Genomic DNA, 17,247 nt, shown 5'->3' on the forward strand with positions numbered 1-17,247 from the left:
TTTTCAACCTGTTTCTCTTGTAAAATTAAAGGTCCACTTTATTACATAAAAGTTTTTTTTTAAATTTTTTTAAGGAGAATAAGAAAAAAAAACAGAAAAATGGTACAAGTTTTACAGAATTTCAGAAAAAATAAACAGTAGGAAATTACTAGTTAATAGATTACATATTGTCATCATAGAAATAGTTGTTCAAGTTACAAAATTAAAGCATACAAAGTGGACATTCAAACAGTGAGACTGCAAACAGTTCTGTTCAGTGATCCAACAAAACTCAGTAATCTATCCTATACACTTATCTATCCTATATACTTAAATATACATGCAGTTATATCCTTTAGAGCACTTTCTTTTCCTCTCTTTTGTACAATGACAATTACACATTTTGGATTTTATTACTCCCACAGTTTTTTACTACTTTTTTTTGAAGAGAATAAAACCAAATGTGACATAACAAAACAGAGTCAGTCAAATCAAAAGGATGGACATAATATATAATGTAAAAACAAAATACAAGGTGATCAACAATGGTTACCATAATGCCTCTTGCTATCTTAAAAAGAATTGCCTATATCATCAGTTATAATAAAATTGAACAAAACAGTAAAGAACAAATCCAAAACAGTGGAGACATTACAGGACTTTAAAAGAAGATAATAGTCAAACCAGAATGGGCATCATAATGAACCTTATTGACATAAAAGTTTTTTTATACAGTGTAAAACCGGAACCATTTGTAAAATACTTTATCTAAATGTTTCTAAGTAGTCTTGTTCCATTGGTTCATCTGTGACTTCTGAGGTTTCCTCATCATTTTCCATGGATGATTCTGAGAGACCATCTCCAGTTTTACTGCAATTAGAGCCTGCTAATTCTTCTGTTTCATGGCAGTCTGAACTACTGACAGGGCCTGTATTTTCACTACTTTCAGAATGTAAATATTTCTCAGCTTGAGACAGATCTAATTCTTTCATCTGATTATTTTCCTCAGAAGTCTCTTTATTCACAGTTAAGTCATCATCAGATTCTTTTTCTTGATTTTTTCTTTCTGGGATCATGTCTCTTGATGTCATACAAGATTCTTCTTCACCATCATCATCTTTTTCATCTTTTTCTGTACAGTGCTGCCTGGTACAGCTACTTTCTTTGTGTTTATCCTGAGTTAACAATGATGCTTCTTTTTCTTTTTCCATAACTGAAGAAATCTCACTGGAGGCTAACTGGCTGTCTCTCTGACTTCACCTTCTTTGTCAAATCTGAGGCTTTTTACTTCATGCCCCTCAGATTCCACAGTGTCTTCACCTAGATATTTATTTTTTATAGGGCTCATGGAGGAAAATTCTGATTCAGATTCTGAAGGATCACTAGGATTTTTCTCTTCATTTTGCTGTAAGATTGACTCTTTGCTCTCTGTGTTCTCATGCAAGCCATTTGTTTTCAAGGGGGCTGACAAAGAAATCTTTGGGCAATTAAGTGCCCTGGGTGTTCCAGGCTCATTTGTGTTAGAACTCTCAGTATATGGAATTATTTTTCTCTGAAGAAGGATACACACAGCTAATAACCATCACATTCTTTTCTGCTCCTCTGAGAAACTTGTCTATTTCTGTATAGTTTCTCCTTGGATCTGTTCTCAATTCACTAAGTTGCTGAATAGTAAAAGGGATACTATTAAATCCAGTGAAAATTTTCAGTATTCTTTCCTTCATTTCATCAAAGGGAATATATTCTACATTAGGATTTGAAGGACCTGTCGGTTTGGGAGTTAAAGTTCTGAAATCATCTATCACTTTCTCCAGTTTGATTATAAAACAGCCTTTCAATTGGGACCACTGAATCATTGTTTCTTCAGTCTTGGCTACATGACAAAACACTGATCCAGGACAGGCCAAACTTTCTTTCCCCCCACTTTTCTCAAAATCTTTCAGTACCTTCTGCAGCCTCTGGATGTCCATGGCTTCCCAGAGTCCCTCCCAGCCTCTGCCTTCCCTCGTGTAGGGTTTCCTGGGGACTGTAGTGCCCCCCCCACCTTCCCCTTCCCTTGCCCATACTCCACACAGGTGAGAGGGGGCACTGAAGGGAGCCAGGGGAAGCAAGAGACACAGTGAGACATTATATATTGTATGTTTTATATATATATATATATATATATATATATATATATATATATGAAGAAGCAAAACCACATGATAATAATAATTTATGAAGAAAAAATGTTTGAAAAAATCAACATCCAAAGAAGGAATTGGGAAAAAATATCTTAACTTGATAAAAATTTATGTAAAAAATACCATAGCCTTCTGTGTGTCCAGTGTGGGCAGAGAGAGCCAGTAGGTCTACTCTGCCTGCCAGGCACTGCCACCGGAAGGCCCTTTCCTCTGGGTGCCCAGTGCAGGCAGAGAGAGCCAGAAGATCCGCCTCTGCCTTCTGTTTGCCACCACCAGAAGGGCCTTTCCACTGTGTGACCAGCGTGGGCAGAGAGAGCTAGCAGATCTGCCTCTGCCTGCTGAGGGTCACCAGCAGAAGGCCCTTTCCTCCACACACCCAGTATAGGCAGACAGACCCAGAAGATCTGCCTCTGCCTGCCTGCAGGGTGCTGCCCCCAGAAGGCCATTTCTTCTGCACACCCAGTAAACAAGCTAAGAGACACAGACAGATCCACATCTGCCTGCCATGTACCACCACCAAAAGACCACACCCTGCATGCAGCCAGTGTGGGCAGAGATAATCAGATCTAACTTCACCTTCAGGAAGCTTCCACTGGAAGGCTTCTTCCTGCAGGCAGCAAACAAAGAGCAGGGACACACAGTGAGGTAAGCCTTGTGCATCTGTAGGCCACCAATGGAAGCCCTTGATTCCCTCGGGCAGCCATCAACTACTAACAAGATCAGACAAACACACCCCTGTGTGTCTGCCACCATCATGGGAGTACACTGTAGGTACGCAGGCTGAGAGAAGCAGTCCCACTTGCATACACCCCTGATCATCAGGGAAGCCCCAGTGTAGCTACACATGTCTGGAGAAGCCCACCCCATTCTCTGCTACCTCCCTGTAAATCTAGATTTAGAGGAATGTAGTTGGCTATCCCATTCCTCTACACTGCCTAGGGGCAGCCAATGTGGGAAGTGCCTGGAACCCCACAACCAGCTTGTTGGGAGGAACCCAGAAGAATGTCAAGATGAAGGAGCAAAAGGCAAAGTAAGACCTCTAGACCACACAGAATGTCTGGGGGATACAGTCGTGGAAGAAAATGGAAGTCACATACCTGAAATCTCTGAGGGGATAGCAAATGAAGTAAGGAAACAACTTCATGAGATTGTAAAAGCAGTTAAATCAGAAATCATGTCTCAGGTAAAAGAAATCGCAAATGTAATGAAAGAATTGTTCAGCAGGTCTAAAGAAGACATAGACAAAAAAGAGAAGCATAGGAAAATGATGGAAACTTAAATGAATATAAAAATGAATTATAATGCATGAAACAGATTTAAAGAGAGATCCAGGAAATTAAAAATTCAATTGAATGCTGGCAAAACCACTTGAAAGAGACTGAAGATAGACTTTCAAACCTTGAAGATAGGATTGTAGCTAATTATCATGAAAGGAAAGATCCCTTAAAACAGCATGGTATCAGGAAATAACTCAGTGGCTGCAAGATGATACAAAGAAGCATAATTTAACAGTGATAGGTGTTGGTGAAGAAGCAAGGGTCAACACAAATGAAATTAAAAGGATATTCACAGAAGTAATGGAAGAAAACTTCCCAAACATGGGAAGTGGATCTGGCATGCAGATAAGTGAGGCATATAGGACTCCAACTAGCCATAACCAAAGTAAATCTACACCCAGACATATAGTAATCAAGATCCCAGAAATTCAGCACAAGGACAGAATATTAAAAGCTATTAGAGAAAAGAGACAGATCACCTATAAAGGAAAACCAATCAAAATCACAGCAGACTTATCAACACAGACCATCAAGTCAAAAAGAGTTTGGAATGAAGTGCTTCAAACCCTGAAAGAAAACAACTTCCAACCTAGACTGATCTCCCTTGCAAAAAATGTCTTTCAAAATTGATAGAAAAATAAGATACTTGCATGATAAAGAACAATTTCCCTTTTTGCTAATGATGTAGTTGTCTACATTAAAAATTGCAGGAAATCTATAAAACACTCCCCTAAATCTCATCAATATGTAAGATTATCAGCATTACAAGAAACAAGATAAATATGCACAAATCAATTGTATCTCTACATAATTTTTAAGGAATGTATGTAAATGGAATTATAAAATGCAGTGCTATTTTAACAATCACCCAAAATAAAAAAATACATAAATGTAAGCCTAACAAAACATCTGTAGAATTTATGTGCTAAAAACTACAGAATACTGATGAGAGATGTAAAAAAAAATCTAGGTAAATTGTGTTCATTGAAATACTCAACAGAGTAAAGATGATGATTCCTGCCAAATTAATGTACAAATTTACAGTGATCCATAACAATATATAACCAAAGATATTTTTCGTAGGTAGAGACAACATTATAATAATGGTATATGGAAATAAAAAGTAACTATAGGGGATATCAAGATGGAGGGAGGAGAATGAGGAAAGGAAGGGGAATAAAAGCAATCAAGGTATGTTAAGTATATGTTCCTATACCCTATGATGAATGTAAATATCATGTACTCAAAATGTATACTACAAAAAAACAGAACTATAAAAGCCAACATAATTTTGACAAAGCAAACTAGAAGATATTATTTAATAGTAAAGATTAATATATTATGTCTGTAATCAAGACACAGGTATAGATGCCTAGAACAGTACTATAGAATACACTACAAATAACCTCATACATAAAACCAAATAAATTTTAACAAAGTTACAAAGGCAGTCTAAAGAAAAAAGAATAGTCTCCTCAGCAAATGGTGCTGGAGCAAAAGCATATCAATATGCAGTGAAACTGAAGCTCAAACTAAGCCTCCTATCTTACAGAAAAATTAACACAAAATTGACTATATCTTTACATATAAAGAAGACATTCCTAGCCCACAGCATACTTCTGCATGCAGCCCTGGACAGCTAGTGATTAGCCACACATGATCATAAAATTTTAACATTTTATGATAGGGATATTTTTATTGTATTACCTTGTTTTCCTTTTTTCAGATTATTTTCCTTGTTAGTACATGTTTTTAGGTACATAATGTTTACATCCTTTGAGGAGAGTTGGTACATGTACATAACACATCTTAATTCTTTTTTTCATCTTTTCACTCCCCTCTCTCTCCTTTTCTGCATCTTTTGATTCCTTTCCCCTTTGAGAAAGATCTATCACCTTACATCCTATTATTTATCTTTTATTTTGTTCTTTATGTATACTTTGAATTTCTCATATAAAAGAAACCATGCAATATCTAAGGTTGCATATCTGGATTATTTCAGTTTACATTAACAATTTGGCCACAAGGTACATGAATGTCCCCCCAAATCAAGTTTATTGTTCTTTATGGCACAGTGGTATTCCATTGTATGTAAATACAACATTTTCTTTATCCACTCATCTGTTGACGGGCATATAGGCCACTTCCAAGATTTAGCTATTATACTTGTGTCGCTATAATGGCATGACTTTAACACTTTATAAAAGATACATAGAAGAGAAATGGCTAGGTCAAGTGGATGATTTCTGTCATGGTTTATGTCTGTGTCCCCCAGGCCTCATGAGTTTTCATTGTGTATTTGTGATTGGTTCATTGCCTAGTGCTTGGATTGATGGTGTCAATGCTCCATCCACATAAGGGTGGAGCCAGGATATGATGTAATGGCAGGAAGAAGGTATGTCTTTCTCTTTGCTGGTTCGAGTTTGCTGTTTGCAGCCACCATGAACGGTGGTCCAGCCATGCCGGCCTGCCTGGGAGCCAACTGAGTGTGGACTGAAACCTCCAAAAACTGTAAGAAATAAACCTTTGCTTTCCCAACTTAGGGCTTCAGGTATTTTGTCTCAGCGATGAGTAAAAAGTAACTAAGACAATTTCTATAATGGTTGGACTGTTTGACATTCCCACCAACAATGTAGAAGGTTTCCTTTTTTACCACAGCCTCACAAGCATTTGTTATTATTTGATTTTTTTATCTTTATTTTAAAAAGAATAAAGCCAAGCAAAATAAAACAGAACAAAGCGAATCAAAATAAACTAGTGTGACGCAGGACTTCAAAACAATAGGAAATAACAAAGGTTACCATAATGCCTCTGGTGTATTCAAAATAGCTACAGGTACTTTCAGACATAGTAAAAATCAAACAAATCAGAAAAGAATAGAACCCATTAAAACAAAACAATGAATAAAATAAAAGACTTCAAAACAAGATAATAGTAAAAGAAAAATGGCTACCATAATACATCTTGTTATCTTTGAAATAGCTGCCATGCCATCAGATACAGTGAAATCAAACAAAACAGAGCAAAACACAACCCAACAAAACAGTGAAGATGATATAGAACTTCAAAACAAGACAATAGAGAATCAACAATGGCCACAATCCTCAAAAGGAGATCCTCCATAGATGCTACACTATGTATTGCCATCCTCTGAATAGATGATCAGATCACTGGCTTTAGACCTGCAAAGTCAGTGAAACACTAAACACTACAAGCAATAATTGTATTTTACCTCAATAGCCATCATCTCAACCTGTGTTTCTCTGGATCAGCCGGTCACTTACAGCAAGGTGAGGGTAGAGGGGGGTGGTTGGCTCTTCTTGTTTCCCAACCCATGTGCCTGAAGGGACTGACATCTGCCTCTCCCTGCAGTGGCCAGCAAATGGCGCCAATTTGCAGGGAGAGCTTGCTTCTTGGTGACTTCTTCTCTTCCTCTACAGTCTTCCATTGTTTGATTTCTTGATGATAGCTATTTTTTCTCAGATAAGGTAGAACCTCACTCAGTGTTGTGATAATTTGCATTTTCTAATGCCAGCTATGGTGAGCATTTCTTCATATAGTTATTGGCTATTTGGATTTTGTCTTCTATGTAGTTTTTATTCATTTCAGTTGCCTAATTTTGTTTAGGTCTTTTGGGGGGAGGTCTAATTTTTCTGATTTCTTTATATATTTTAGATATTTGTCTTCTCTCTGAGAAAATTGGTAGAAGTGTTCCCATGCTGTAGCTTTTCCCACTCTTTTCACTCTGTTGATTGCTTTCTTTTGATGTGCAGAAACTTTTTATTTTGATATAATTGCATTTATTCTCAGTATTTTTTCCTACTCAACCTAGGTTCTGTTCTTTGACTAATCCAATGAATTCAAAAGTTTTACCTATTTTGTCTTCCAATGGGTTAAGTATTTCTTTTATAATATTTACTTCTTTGATGGATTTTGATTTTAATTCAGTTCATGGTGAGAGATATGGGTCCAGAATCAATGTTCTGCATATGTGTGACAGTTAATTTTCCCAATACCATTTATCAAAGATTTTTCCTCCAGTGTATGTTTAGGATCCCTTTTCCAAAGATCAAGTTGTTTAATGCGCTAGAGGCTATTTTTGTATCCTCTATTCTATTTCATTGATCCCCATGTCTATTTTTATTTTACCAGTACTGTGCTATTTTTATTACTATAGCTTTGCAATATAACTTCAAGTCCAAGAATACATTGCCTTCACTTTGCTCTTGTTACCAGGGGTTATTTTTGGTATTCTGGGTCTCCTCTGCTTCCATATAAATTTTAGAGTTGTTTTCTCCATTTCTGTGAATAATTTTGATTGGATTATTGCATTAGATCTGTATAACAGTTTTGCAAGTCTGATCATTTTGAAAATACTGGTTCTGCCTTTCCAGAAACAAGGAATATCTTTTCATTTTCTGATGTCCTCTTCAATTTCCTTTTTCATAGTATAGTTTTCATTATGGAAGTATTTCACTGACTTGATTAGGTTATTTCCTAGATGTTTAATTTTTCTTCGTACTATTATAAATGTTACTGTTTCCCTAGTTTTCTTTCTCAGTGAGTTCATTGTTGGTGTACAAGAACAGTTAAATTTTGTGTGTTGGTTTTGTTTCTTACTGTAATTATTTATAAATTTTAGGAGTCTTTTGGTAGAATTTTGGGTCTTCTATGTAGAGGATCATGTCATCTCTAAATAATACTTTCACTAGTTCCTTTCTTATACATATTCTCTTTATTCTTGTCTGATTACTATAGTTTATATTTCAAGTACTATATTAAACAAGAATGGCTTAGTGTAAATCCTTATTTGTTCAGTTTTGGTAGTTCATTTGTATCTAGAAATGTGTCTGGTTCTTCTGGATTCTCCAATTTATTGTAGTACAATGTTTTGGAAGTAAGTACAATTATATTCTGGATTTTGGAAGTATGCATTATGATTTCACATTTCTCATTTCTAATTATATTGGTCTGGGTGTTTTCTTTTTCTTTTGATAAGACTGACTAAAGGTTTTTCTATCTTTTTATTCTTTTAAAGAACTATTTTTTCAACTCATTTATTCTTTGTATGTTTTTACTCTGAATTTCATTAATTTTTGCTACACTTTTTGTAATTTCCATCTTTGTATTCCTTTAGATTTAGGTTGTCCCTGCTTTTCTTGGCCTTTGAGGTACATGACTAATGTACTTGGGCTTCTTTGGTTTACTGATTTTGGTTACTGATTTCTTTGGTTTACTGATTTGCATGTTCACAGCTATAGACTTTTCTCTTAGCCCTGCTCTAAGTTGGTCTAATAAATTGTGCTTTGTTATATTGTCATTATGTTTTTGATTCTAGAAAGAGGCTAATTTCTTCCTTGATTTTTTATGACTCACTGATTATTTATGCATGTGTATTTTAATTTCCACGTTTGCCTATTTTCTGTAGCTTCTTTTGCCAGTGATTCAAGTTTTCTAGTTTGATTGTTCATTGTAGCTTTATGCATGAGATAATTTTGATTCTTTTACATGTATTCAAGTGTGGTTTATTATATTATATATATATGGTGCATTTGGAGAAAGATCCACATGGTGCTGAGAAGAGTATGTATTCTGTAGTTTCTGAGTAGAACACTGCATAGATACCTAGGAAGTCTTTTTTTTTTTTTTTTTTTTGGGTAGGTATGATTCACCTCTAGTATTATGTTGTTGTTTTGTCTAAATTGGTCTATTTTCAACAGTAGTGTATTAAGATACACTACTATAATTTTGTAGGTTTTTTTTACCTGTTTTATATTCCATAGCATTTCTTTTATGAAGTTAGGTGTGCAAATGGTGCATATATATTTATAAGTTTTATCTCTTCCTGTTGTATTGGCTTAACCACTGTGTAGTAACCTTCACCTCTTGTGATTAGCTTTGGCTTGATGTCCACTTTTATGAAAGTAGGATAGCTACTCTTGCTTGTTTTGGGGTTCTAGTTCCTTTAAGTATTGTTTTCCAACTTTAATATTTTTAGCCTATGAACTTCTGTTTGGATAAAATACGTTTTTAATATACAGCATATTGTTTTGTTTTGTTTCTTGTTCATTCTGCTAGTCTATACCTGTCAATTGGTAAATCAAGACCATTCACACTGAAAGTTAATTACTGAAAGTTGACTTATTCCTGTCATTGCTTTATTTTCTTGTTTCCAGTTACTTTTTCTTTTTGTTGCCAATACTTGTCATTGTACCTGGTGTATTCATTACAGTAGAGTTCTTGACATTATTTGCTTTATTATCTTTTTTTAGAATATGCTTGAAAAATTTTGAGATTGCTGGTTTCATGGTCATGAATTTCTTAAGATGCTCTTTGTCATGGAGAGACCTTATTTGTCCATCAACTTCCAAAGACAGTTTCACAGGATATGTTAGTTTGGTTTGGATTCCCTTTTTTTCTAGGGCTTCATGGTCAGTTCTCCTGTTTGTTAAGGTTTATATTGCAAAGTCTACTATAACTATAAAGGAATTATTATATCCTTATAAATAATTTGTTGCTTTTCTCTAACAGTTTTTAAAATTCTGTCCTTGTGTTGGACTTCTGAAATTTTGACTGTGATATGTCTTAAAGAAGTACAGTTCTGATTGTGACTTCTTGGAGTTCTAAATGCCTACTTATCTTAAATTCTCTCCACATATTTGGAAAGTTTTCTTCTGTTATTTCAGTAGAGATGGTTTTTATGGCATTTGTGCTGTTTTCCAATTTTTCACAAATTCCTTTTGATCTCAGATTAGGCTTCTTGATTTCATATAGCAGCTTTGGATCCATTTTTCATGTTTTCTTTTCATTTTTAGCATTATATGGTCATCTGCTTTATACCTGTCTTCTAGTTCTGATCTCATTTGTCACTTCTGTTCCTCATATGTTCAATAGTATTTTGGTTTTCTCTTTAGTATATTTTTATGGACTCTCAGTCTTTGCAAAAAGGTCTTTCCGTTTTTTTACTGTTCTGCTTAACTGAGCTAGCATTTTATTAGTGGCTTCTGTAAACTCGCAGATTTTTTTAAGTCCATTATCGGTTTATTTGCAGCTTCTTTCAGTTTACCAAGTATCTTATTTATCTGCTTTTTGTCTCCTCTTTTGTCATTTTGTATAATTTAGCTCTATGCCTTTTGATTTCCCCCCATCTATTCACCATATGACAGCTTTGGGGAAGTTGAAAAGTTTTGTAGGCATTTTTGGGCCTGTGTTTTCATGTTTCTCTCTCTCTCTCTCTCTCTCTCTCTCTCTCTCTCTCTCTCTCTCTCGTTCACCCTCACTCACTGTTACTCTCACTCTCTGATGTGTGTGTGTGTTAAGATTTTGTCTCAATTATAGTGTTAAAATTTTGTTGCTAGTACAGAGATCTATTTAGTTAGTGTCTGTTTTTTTCCTTTGTGCACTCTAGGTATAATTGACTATAGGCTTTTCGCCTGGCCCAAGATGCAATGACTTCCATTAAATTGGGAGGGGAGAATGCAGTATAGTTGGCCCAGAGCCCAGTTCACTGGAAATGGACTGCAATCTTATTTTTAACACAAGAACAAACTAGATCTTGCCCTACAGGAAAAAAAAATGTAACAACTATTTAACCCCCAGGGATAGCAAAAAAATCAGCAACAATAATGGCATCAAAGACAAAGTGGAAGTTGACATATTCTAATCTATAAAAGGTAGCACTCTTAACATAGAAAAGAGATCTATCATTATCATACAGACACTAAGACAAACCAAATGTTGAAATATAGTAAATATCTAATAAATTTAATAACTACATTTTTAACAATAGACCAGAATTCAACATAGTAGTAACATAGAATTAACTAAATGTCTAAAGATTGTTAAAGTTTAATGTTACACTAGTAAAAATGGGACTGGGTGGGGAATAGTAAGATGAAAGAAGTAAACTTTGAAAAGTAAAAAAAGAAAGTGAGAATGAGGAGAAAAAAGAATGATAAAGAATTCTATTAAGGAGTAAAATAAAGTTAATAGAATTAGATAAAAATACCAGAAAAAAACAAGAAAGAAGAAGAAATAGAACAACATAAAAAATATAAGCAACAGGAATAAAAAAAAGCCCTCTCAATTCCTCAAAAGCCAATGAAGACAAAAAACAATTCTCCTTTGTTTTGAATGAATGGTTTCTTTTCAGGGTCTACAGTCTTAGAATCCTCCAGACACATAAGAGGGATAATGAGTCACTGTTTCTATAACAGTGACTCTGGTGTAGAACACTGTTAACTGTTTTGTGTGAATCTTGAATCCTGCTGTGCCTTTCCTACTAGGTATGGTCAGTCAGTTGTATCCATCAGAAGGCTACAGTCACTCCAGCAGCTTCCTCTTTCTGTGTCCCCCTGTACATCAGAAATCAATTTTCTCTGCTTTATGGCCTGCAGATTTGTGAGATGCTTCACTGCTACAGAGGCCTCTTTGTACATCCTGGACTATGAAAAACCATTTGTCTTAGTCACTTTTATTGTTGCTGAGACAAAATACCCAGCACCCAAAGTTAAAGAAAAAGAGATTTTGGCTTATAGTTTGTAGAGGTTTTAGTCCATAGTTGGTTGGCTACAAGACTCTAAGACAGGCCTCCAAGACAGGGCTCCAAGACAGGGTAGCATGGCAGACAGGCTTTGCAGAGGATAAATACTCATGACAACCAAGCAGATAAAACCACATTAGCTCTCTTTCTATTCTTTATATTTTATGCAGGCTACCCACCCTGTAACAGGTATAGCACTCACAGCCTTAATCCTAGCCAGAACTATGCCAAACCAATCAGTGATTACCATTTAGTAATCACACACCCCTGATCTTAGTACTGTACATTCTAAATCCAGCCACCTTTACAAAGGTAAAGCACCCCTTGTAGCTGCATGAGGCTTTGAAGGGACATTTAGACAAAAGCCATAGCACCATTAAACTTATATTTATTTTTTCTCACACTGGCAGATGGGAAAAGCAGACCACTGAATTCTATTCTAGATATAGGCAGTGGGATAGGATTCAACCAGACCACTGGACTTAATATCAACACTTTCAGACCAACCCCCTCTGAAAGCCAAACATGACCAGCCTTGCATGTAGGACAGAACTCCCACATCTTTCTTGGTCTGAGAAAAAAACTTCTCGCTATGTGTATATCTAATTTTCTCCCTCTCCACAAATGTCTCTTATGGCCATTTCTTACCCAGTGTCTGTAGTGGGGCAACATTGGAAACCCTGACATATAGTTGTTTTGTGGTTCCATCTTAAATGATTAATCCCTTTTCAGAATGGCCTTGATTAAATCTTCTCAAATATGGCAGGCACTACCCTGGATTTCTTCAACTCTAACTTACCATGCTACCGAGTAAAAAGTATCTACTTTTAGAGTAAAATCTCACATTGGTTTTATAGGATATGATAGCTGTTGGCTTTTCCTTGAACTAGCAGTGAAGACTTGGTGCATTATTTCTCCTAGAACCTGCCAACCCTTTCTAGACTTACCTGTTATGAGAGGAGACATGCTTCCCTTCCCAGGAGCCAAGTTTAGTTTTCCTGACTGTTGCATTACTTTCTCCGTATTGTGTTTTGTTTCTCTAGTGTCTCTGTACTTTCTGCTTTTTTCTCAGCTCTCTCCTGATTTGTAGATATTTATGTATATGTTTCTCTCCATCAAGTTATTTTTTTTCAGGTGTTTGAATTTCAGATCCTGGAGAGGCTGTATTTTGCTGCTGTTCCCTTCTGCACTATTTTATTACCTCATTTTCTAGCAATATTTTTAATGACTAGTTCATGATGCTCAATCACGAACTGCATAGGCTATAATAGAATGCTGTATAGGGGAGGCACACTACCATGATAACTCTGCCTCCTGTGCCCCACATGTAGTCAGTTGACTCAAAACCAGTGTCTTATCAGATGTTACATGCTTTGGTGTAATTTAGCAAATAAAACTCAGTGTTTACTCATACTAGTATTTCAACCTACATATATGTATGTGTGCCAATGAAGATAGACATTTATTGTTATTAATCAAACATGTAAGTTTTTTATCTGATTATTAAACTTAGGGTTGTTCTGTTATTCCATTCAATGCTATAATAAAAACCAGTAAAATTAAGTTTTGTTACTTACATATATTATCTCTAGCTTATATTTTATAAGCAGCTCAAAACAATTATTTTTTACCTCATGAAACCTGGGCAAGCCAAAAGATTGCACACCCATGCTATGAAACATTTAGAAGATAGGAGAAAATCTTTATATCCTGGGACTTATTGAACACTTCTCAGGCATGACATCAAAGTACATAATCAAGAATAAATTGGACCTAATAAAAATTTGTTCACAAATGACCCTATTAATAAAGTGAAAAGATAAGCAACTTTCCAACAATGTATCTGACAAAGCTAGCTATATATTCATAGCTAGAATTTTAAAAAACTCTCAAAACTCAGCAGCAAAAAATCAAATCATTTAATTAAAAATGGGCAAAAGACATGAGCAGAATATATGAATGGCAAATAAGTGCATGACAAAATGTCCAAGATTATTAATAGGAAAATACTAATTAAGAACATAATGAGATATTATTACATACCTAGTTGAACAACTGAAGTAAAAAGTAGTGAAAATACCAGTGCTGACAAAGGTGCATAGAAATTGGATTTCTGATACACATCTAATAGAAATTTAAAACAGGACAGCCTTTCTGGAAAACAGTTTTATAGTTCAAAACAAAATGTGCTTCTTCTAGGACCCATCTTTTACTTTCCTAGGCATTTGTCCCAAATAAAACTTCTGCCCAGATGTTCATTTATTCATAAAACCCTTATTGTTTGCTAAATGTTGTTTTAAGTATTTTACATGTATTAGTATATTTACTATATTTAATTTTTTATGTGAGGAAATCAAGACACAGATAGTTAAATGTCCATGGTCATAGGGTAAGCAACTATTGGAGCTCAGACTTGAAACTAGGTAGTTCAAATCCTGGATTGCCTCAGGTTCTTTGCTGTGTTCTTGAAAATGGGTGTCACAAATAAGTGAAGAGCAAGTCATTAGAAATTAAGAGGCCAGGGAACTTTGGAACAAGAGTTGCCAAAAGGCCGTCTACATATTTAAAATTTGTATTAGAATATTAGATCCTAATGTTTGGTGAACAAATCAAGGATCCCAGATGCTTGGCTAAGTTTGGTCATTACCATGAAGGCAATAAGGAGCCGCAGAAACTCTTCAGTACATTATACTTCGTTGCATTTTAAATTTTCGTCTTCATTTTTATGTGGATAGAAGAGTGGCACTCACATATTTATTCTGTTATTATTAGTGTAACAAATGTGCTATTTTTTATTCTATAAAAATTTTTATTAAAAATACTCACTTTAGTTTTTACAAAAATATGTTTTTAAGTGAATGACCTCAGTCCTAACTGGGTCCTAGCAAAATTTATTTTACTGTGCTTTTAGTCAGGATCCAAAAGCATATTCTGTGGCATGATTTTCAGGGCATCTAAAGTGCTACTTATTTGTTACAGTCAGGATCTAATATGAGATCATTTTCAACAACCAGGGGCCAGCTTTTGAGTAAAGTTGTCATGGCCTTGTAATCTCTAAATATGTGTTAAATAATTGAAGATCTGGCCTTTGTGTGAAACTAGATATGTACTTTGGTCATGTTTTTTAAACAGTGACATGGTAATCAAGAATCTCTTCCAAGTTATGAATTTATTTCATGTGAAGCATCTTACATGGGGAGATGAAATAACCCGTTTATCATCCATTTATCAAATGGCCTTTTTTGAAAATTAGCAAAATGATGTGTGGGTGAGATTGTTCCAGAAATTCTGAACCTTCTGTAGGTGTGACCTCATAGAATGGTTTTGAGGATTAAGAGATAATTATGTGCGAGCTGAGGCTGCTCCACAAGTATCAGGGATTATGTGTTCCTGCCCTGTTGTTCAGTTAATGGCATATGATTTTTCAGTTGACATATATTATGATTTCAGTGATGTGTTTTTTTCCATTTCCATTTGCTCTTTAATAGAAAAGGGATTAACCACATTAGTTTTATGTTTCTTTGTCATTCCCTTCCTTTAGTCTCTGTTTTAAGAGTATCTACAATCTATAAATACAATTTAAAGGTATCAGGAGAACTGATACTTAAAGGAATCTGACCTGTCTGTTTTAAATCATTTGAATCGTGTTCCATAAATTGCTTTACTAAATTGTAGAGTAGTTAAGTGATGGGGGGAAATGATTTATCTCTACACTAATAGCCTAGAACAATATTGTCAATTATTGTGAAGTTCTCTGTCTTCCCAGATCACTAAATGGTATGTATCAGGATGCCTGAACCTGATGCTGCTAGATTGAAACACAGAAGTAATTTGGACCAATAGTGGAAGGTTGTTTTCTGTTTTGTGAACATTTTGTTTTGGGAAATTGCTGGGAATTACAGAGAGAAAGGTCAGTTGTGAAAGTAGTTCATAGTGATTTAGTTTTAGGGACAGAATGTTATTTCACTTAAGGGGACAAAATACAGAAGATATCCGATTGAGTATTACAAGTGGAAAAGGATCTTAAAGACCTTGTCAGGCTCTTCAGTTTACATAATGCCTCTCTTCTCATGTTGCAGGAACAGTAACAAGTTTGCATTTCTCTAGCTAGTTTATGAAAGAATTCAGATACCAGCCCTAGACATGTACCAGCTGTCTCATTTGTGCTTTGGGAGCTCATTTTGTCAACTATACAACCTGGCATTGACCACTTCCCTCCTTTATTGTTTTTGAGACCACAATTTGGAAGCTTGAAACCATTCAGTCTGCCTCCTCAGACTGAGATCTGTGTTCAAGGAACATAGAATCAGGCTCTGTGCTCCCTGTGGTATAGGGTTCTCTTAATTTAATCCTTATTCTAAGTCTCTGAGTGATACATATTATCATTTTTAGATTAGAAAACAAATTATTGATTGGAGTAAGTGGCAAAACTGAAACTTAAATGTAGATTTGTCAGGTTAAGACTGTGCCTTAGGGAATAGGGACATGTTTCATATGAGATGCTAAAAGCAGTAGTGAGTTGTGCTTGTCTGTGTATCGGTATTGTTGGCTGAGCTGTTCTTGTCTTCCTCATGTTTCCTCTTCTTTGCCAAAGTCTTTCTCCCTCTCTCCTTGCCTCTCTCCAGCCCTCCCTCCCTCTCCTTCTAGTCCCTCTTCCTCCCTTCCCCCCTTCCTCCCTCCCCTATTCCCTTCCTTTTTATATTTTAAAATGAAAAAGAATAAACACAATGACACAGAATTTCAAAACAAAATAATAGGAGATTAACAATGGTTTGCAGTTCTGAGGATCAAACCCAGGGCCTCTCACATGCCAGGCAAACACTCTTTTTTTTTTAAATTTTATTTAAGGAGAAAAAAAAAACAGAAAAAGGGTACAAGTTATACAGAATTTCGGAAAAATTAAACAGTAGGAAATCACTAGTTAATTACATATTGTCATCTTAGAAATAGTTGTTCAAGTTACAAAATTAAAGCATATAGAGGGGACTTTCAAACAGTGAGACTGCAAACAGTTTTGTTCAATGATCCAACAGTAATATGGTTATCTATCTTATGCACACAAATATATATGCAATTATATCTTTTAGAGAACTTTCTTTTCCTTTCTTTTGTACAATGACAATTATACATTTTGGGTTTTATTACTCCCACAGTTCTTACTACTTTTTTTTTTGAAGAAAGTAAAACCAAATGTGACATACCAGGACAGAGTCAGTCAAATCAAAAGGATGGACATAATACATAATGTAAAAACAAAATACAAGGT

General features: G+C 35.2%; 2 protein-coding genes across 11 annotated transcripts in view; one reads left to right on the forward strand and one right to left on the reverse strand.

The window, feature by feature from the left end:
- Positions 1-17,247, forward strand: part of Ophn1 (oligophrenin 1) — a 514,511-nt gene that overhangs the window by 354,759 nt on the left and 142,505 nt on the right.
- Positions 744-2,020, reverse strand: LOC111754156 (serine/threonine-protein phosphatase 4 regulatory subunit 2-like). The gene is given in 3 exon segments (XM_063246616.1): positions 744-1,216; positions 1,219-1,517; positions 1,519-2,020. Coding segments are annotated over 3 exon segments (1,203 nt in total). The 5' UTR covers positions 1,950-2,020.

This window comes from Cavia porcellus, unplaced genomic scaffold (assembly GCF_034190915.1).
Source record: "Cavia porcellus strain 051 isolate PalLab524CR breed Dunkin Hartley unplaced genomic scaffold, mCavPor4.1 scaffold_3, whole genome shotgun sequence".
Lineage (NCBI taxonomy): Eukaryota > Metazoa > Chordata > Mammalia > Rodentia > Caviidae > Cavia > Cavia porcellus.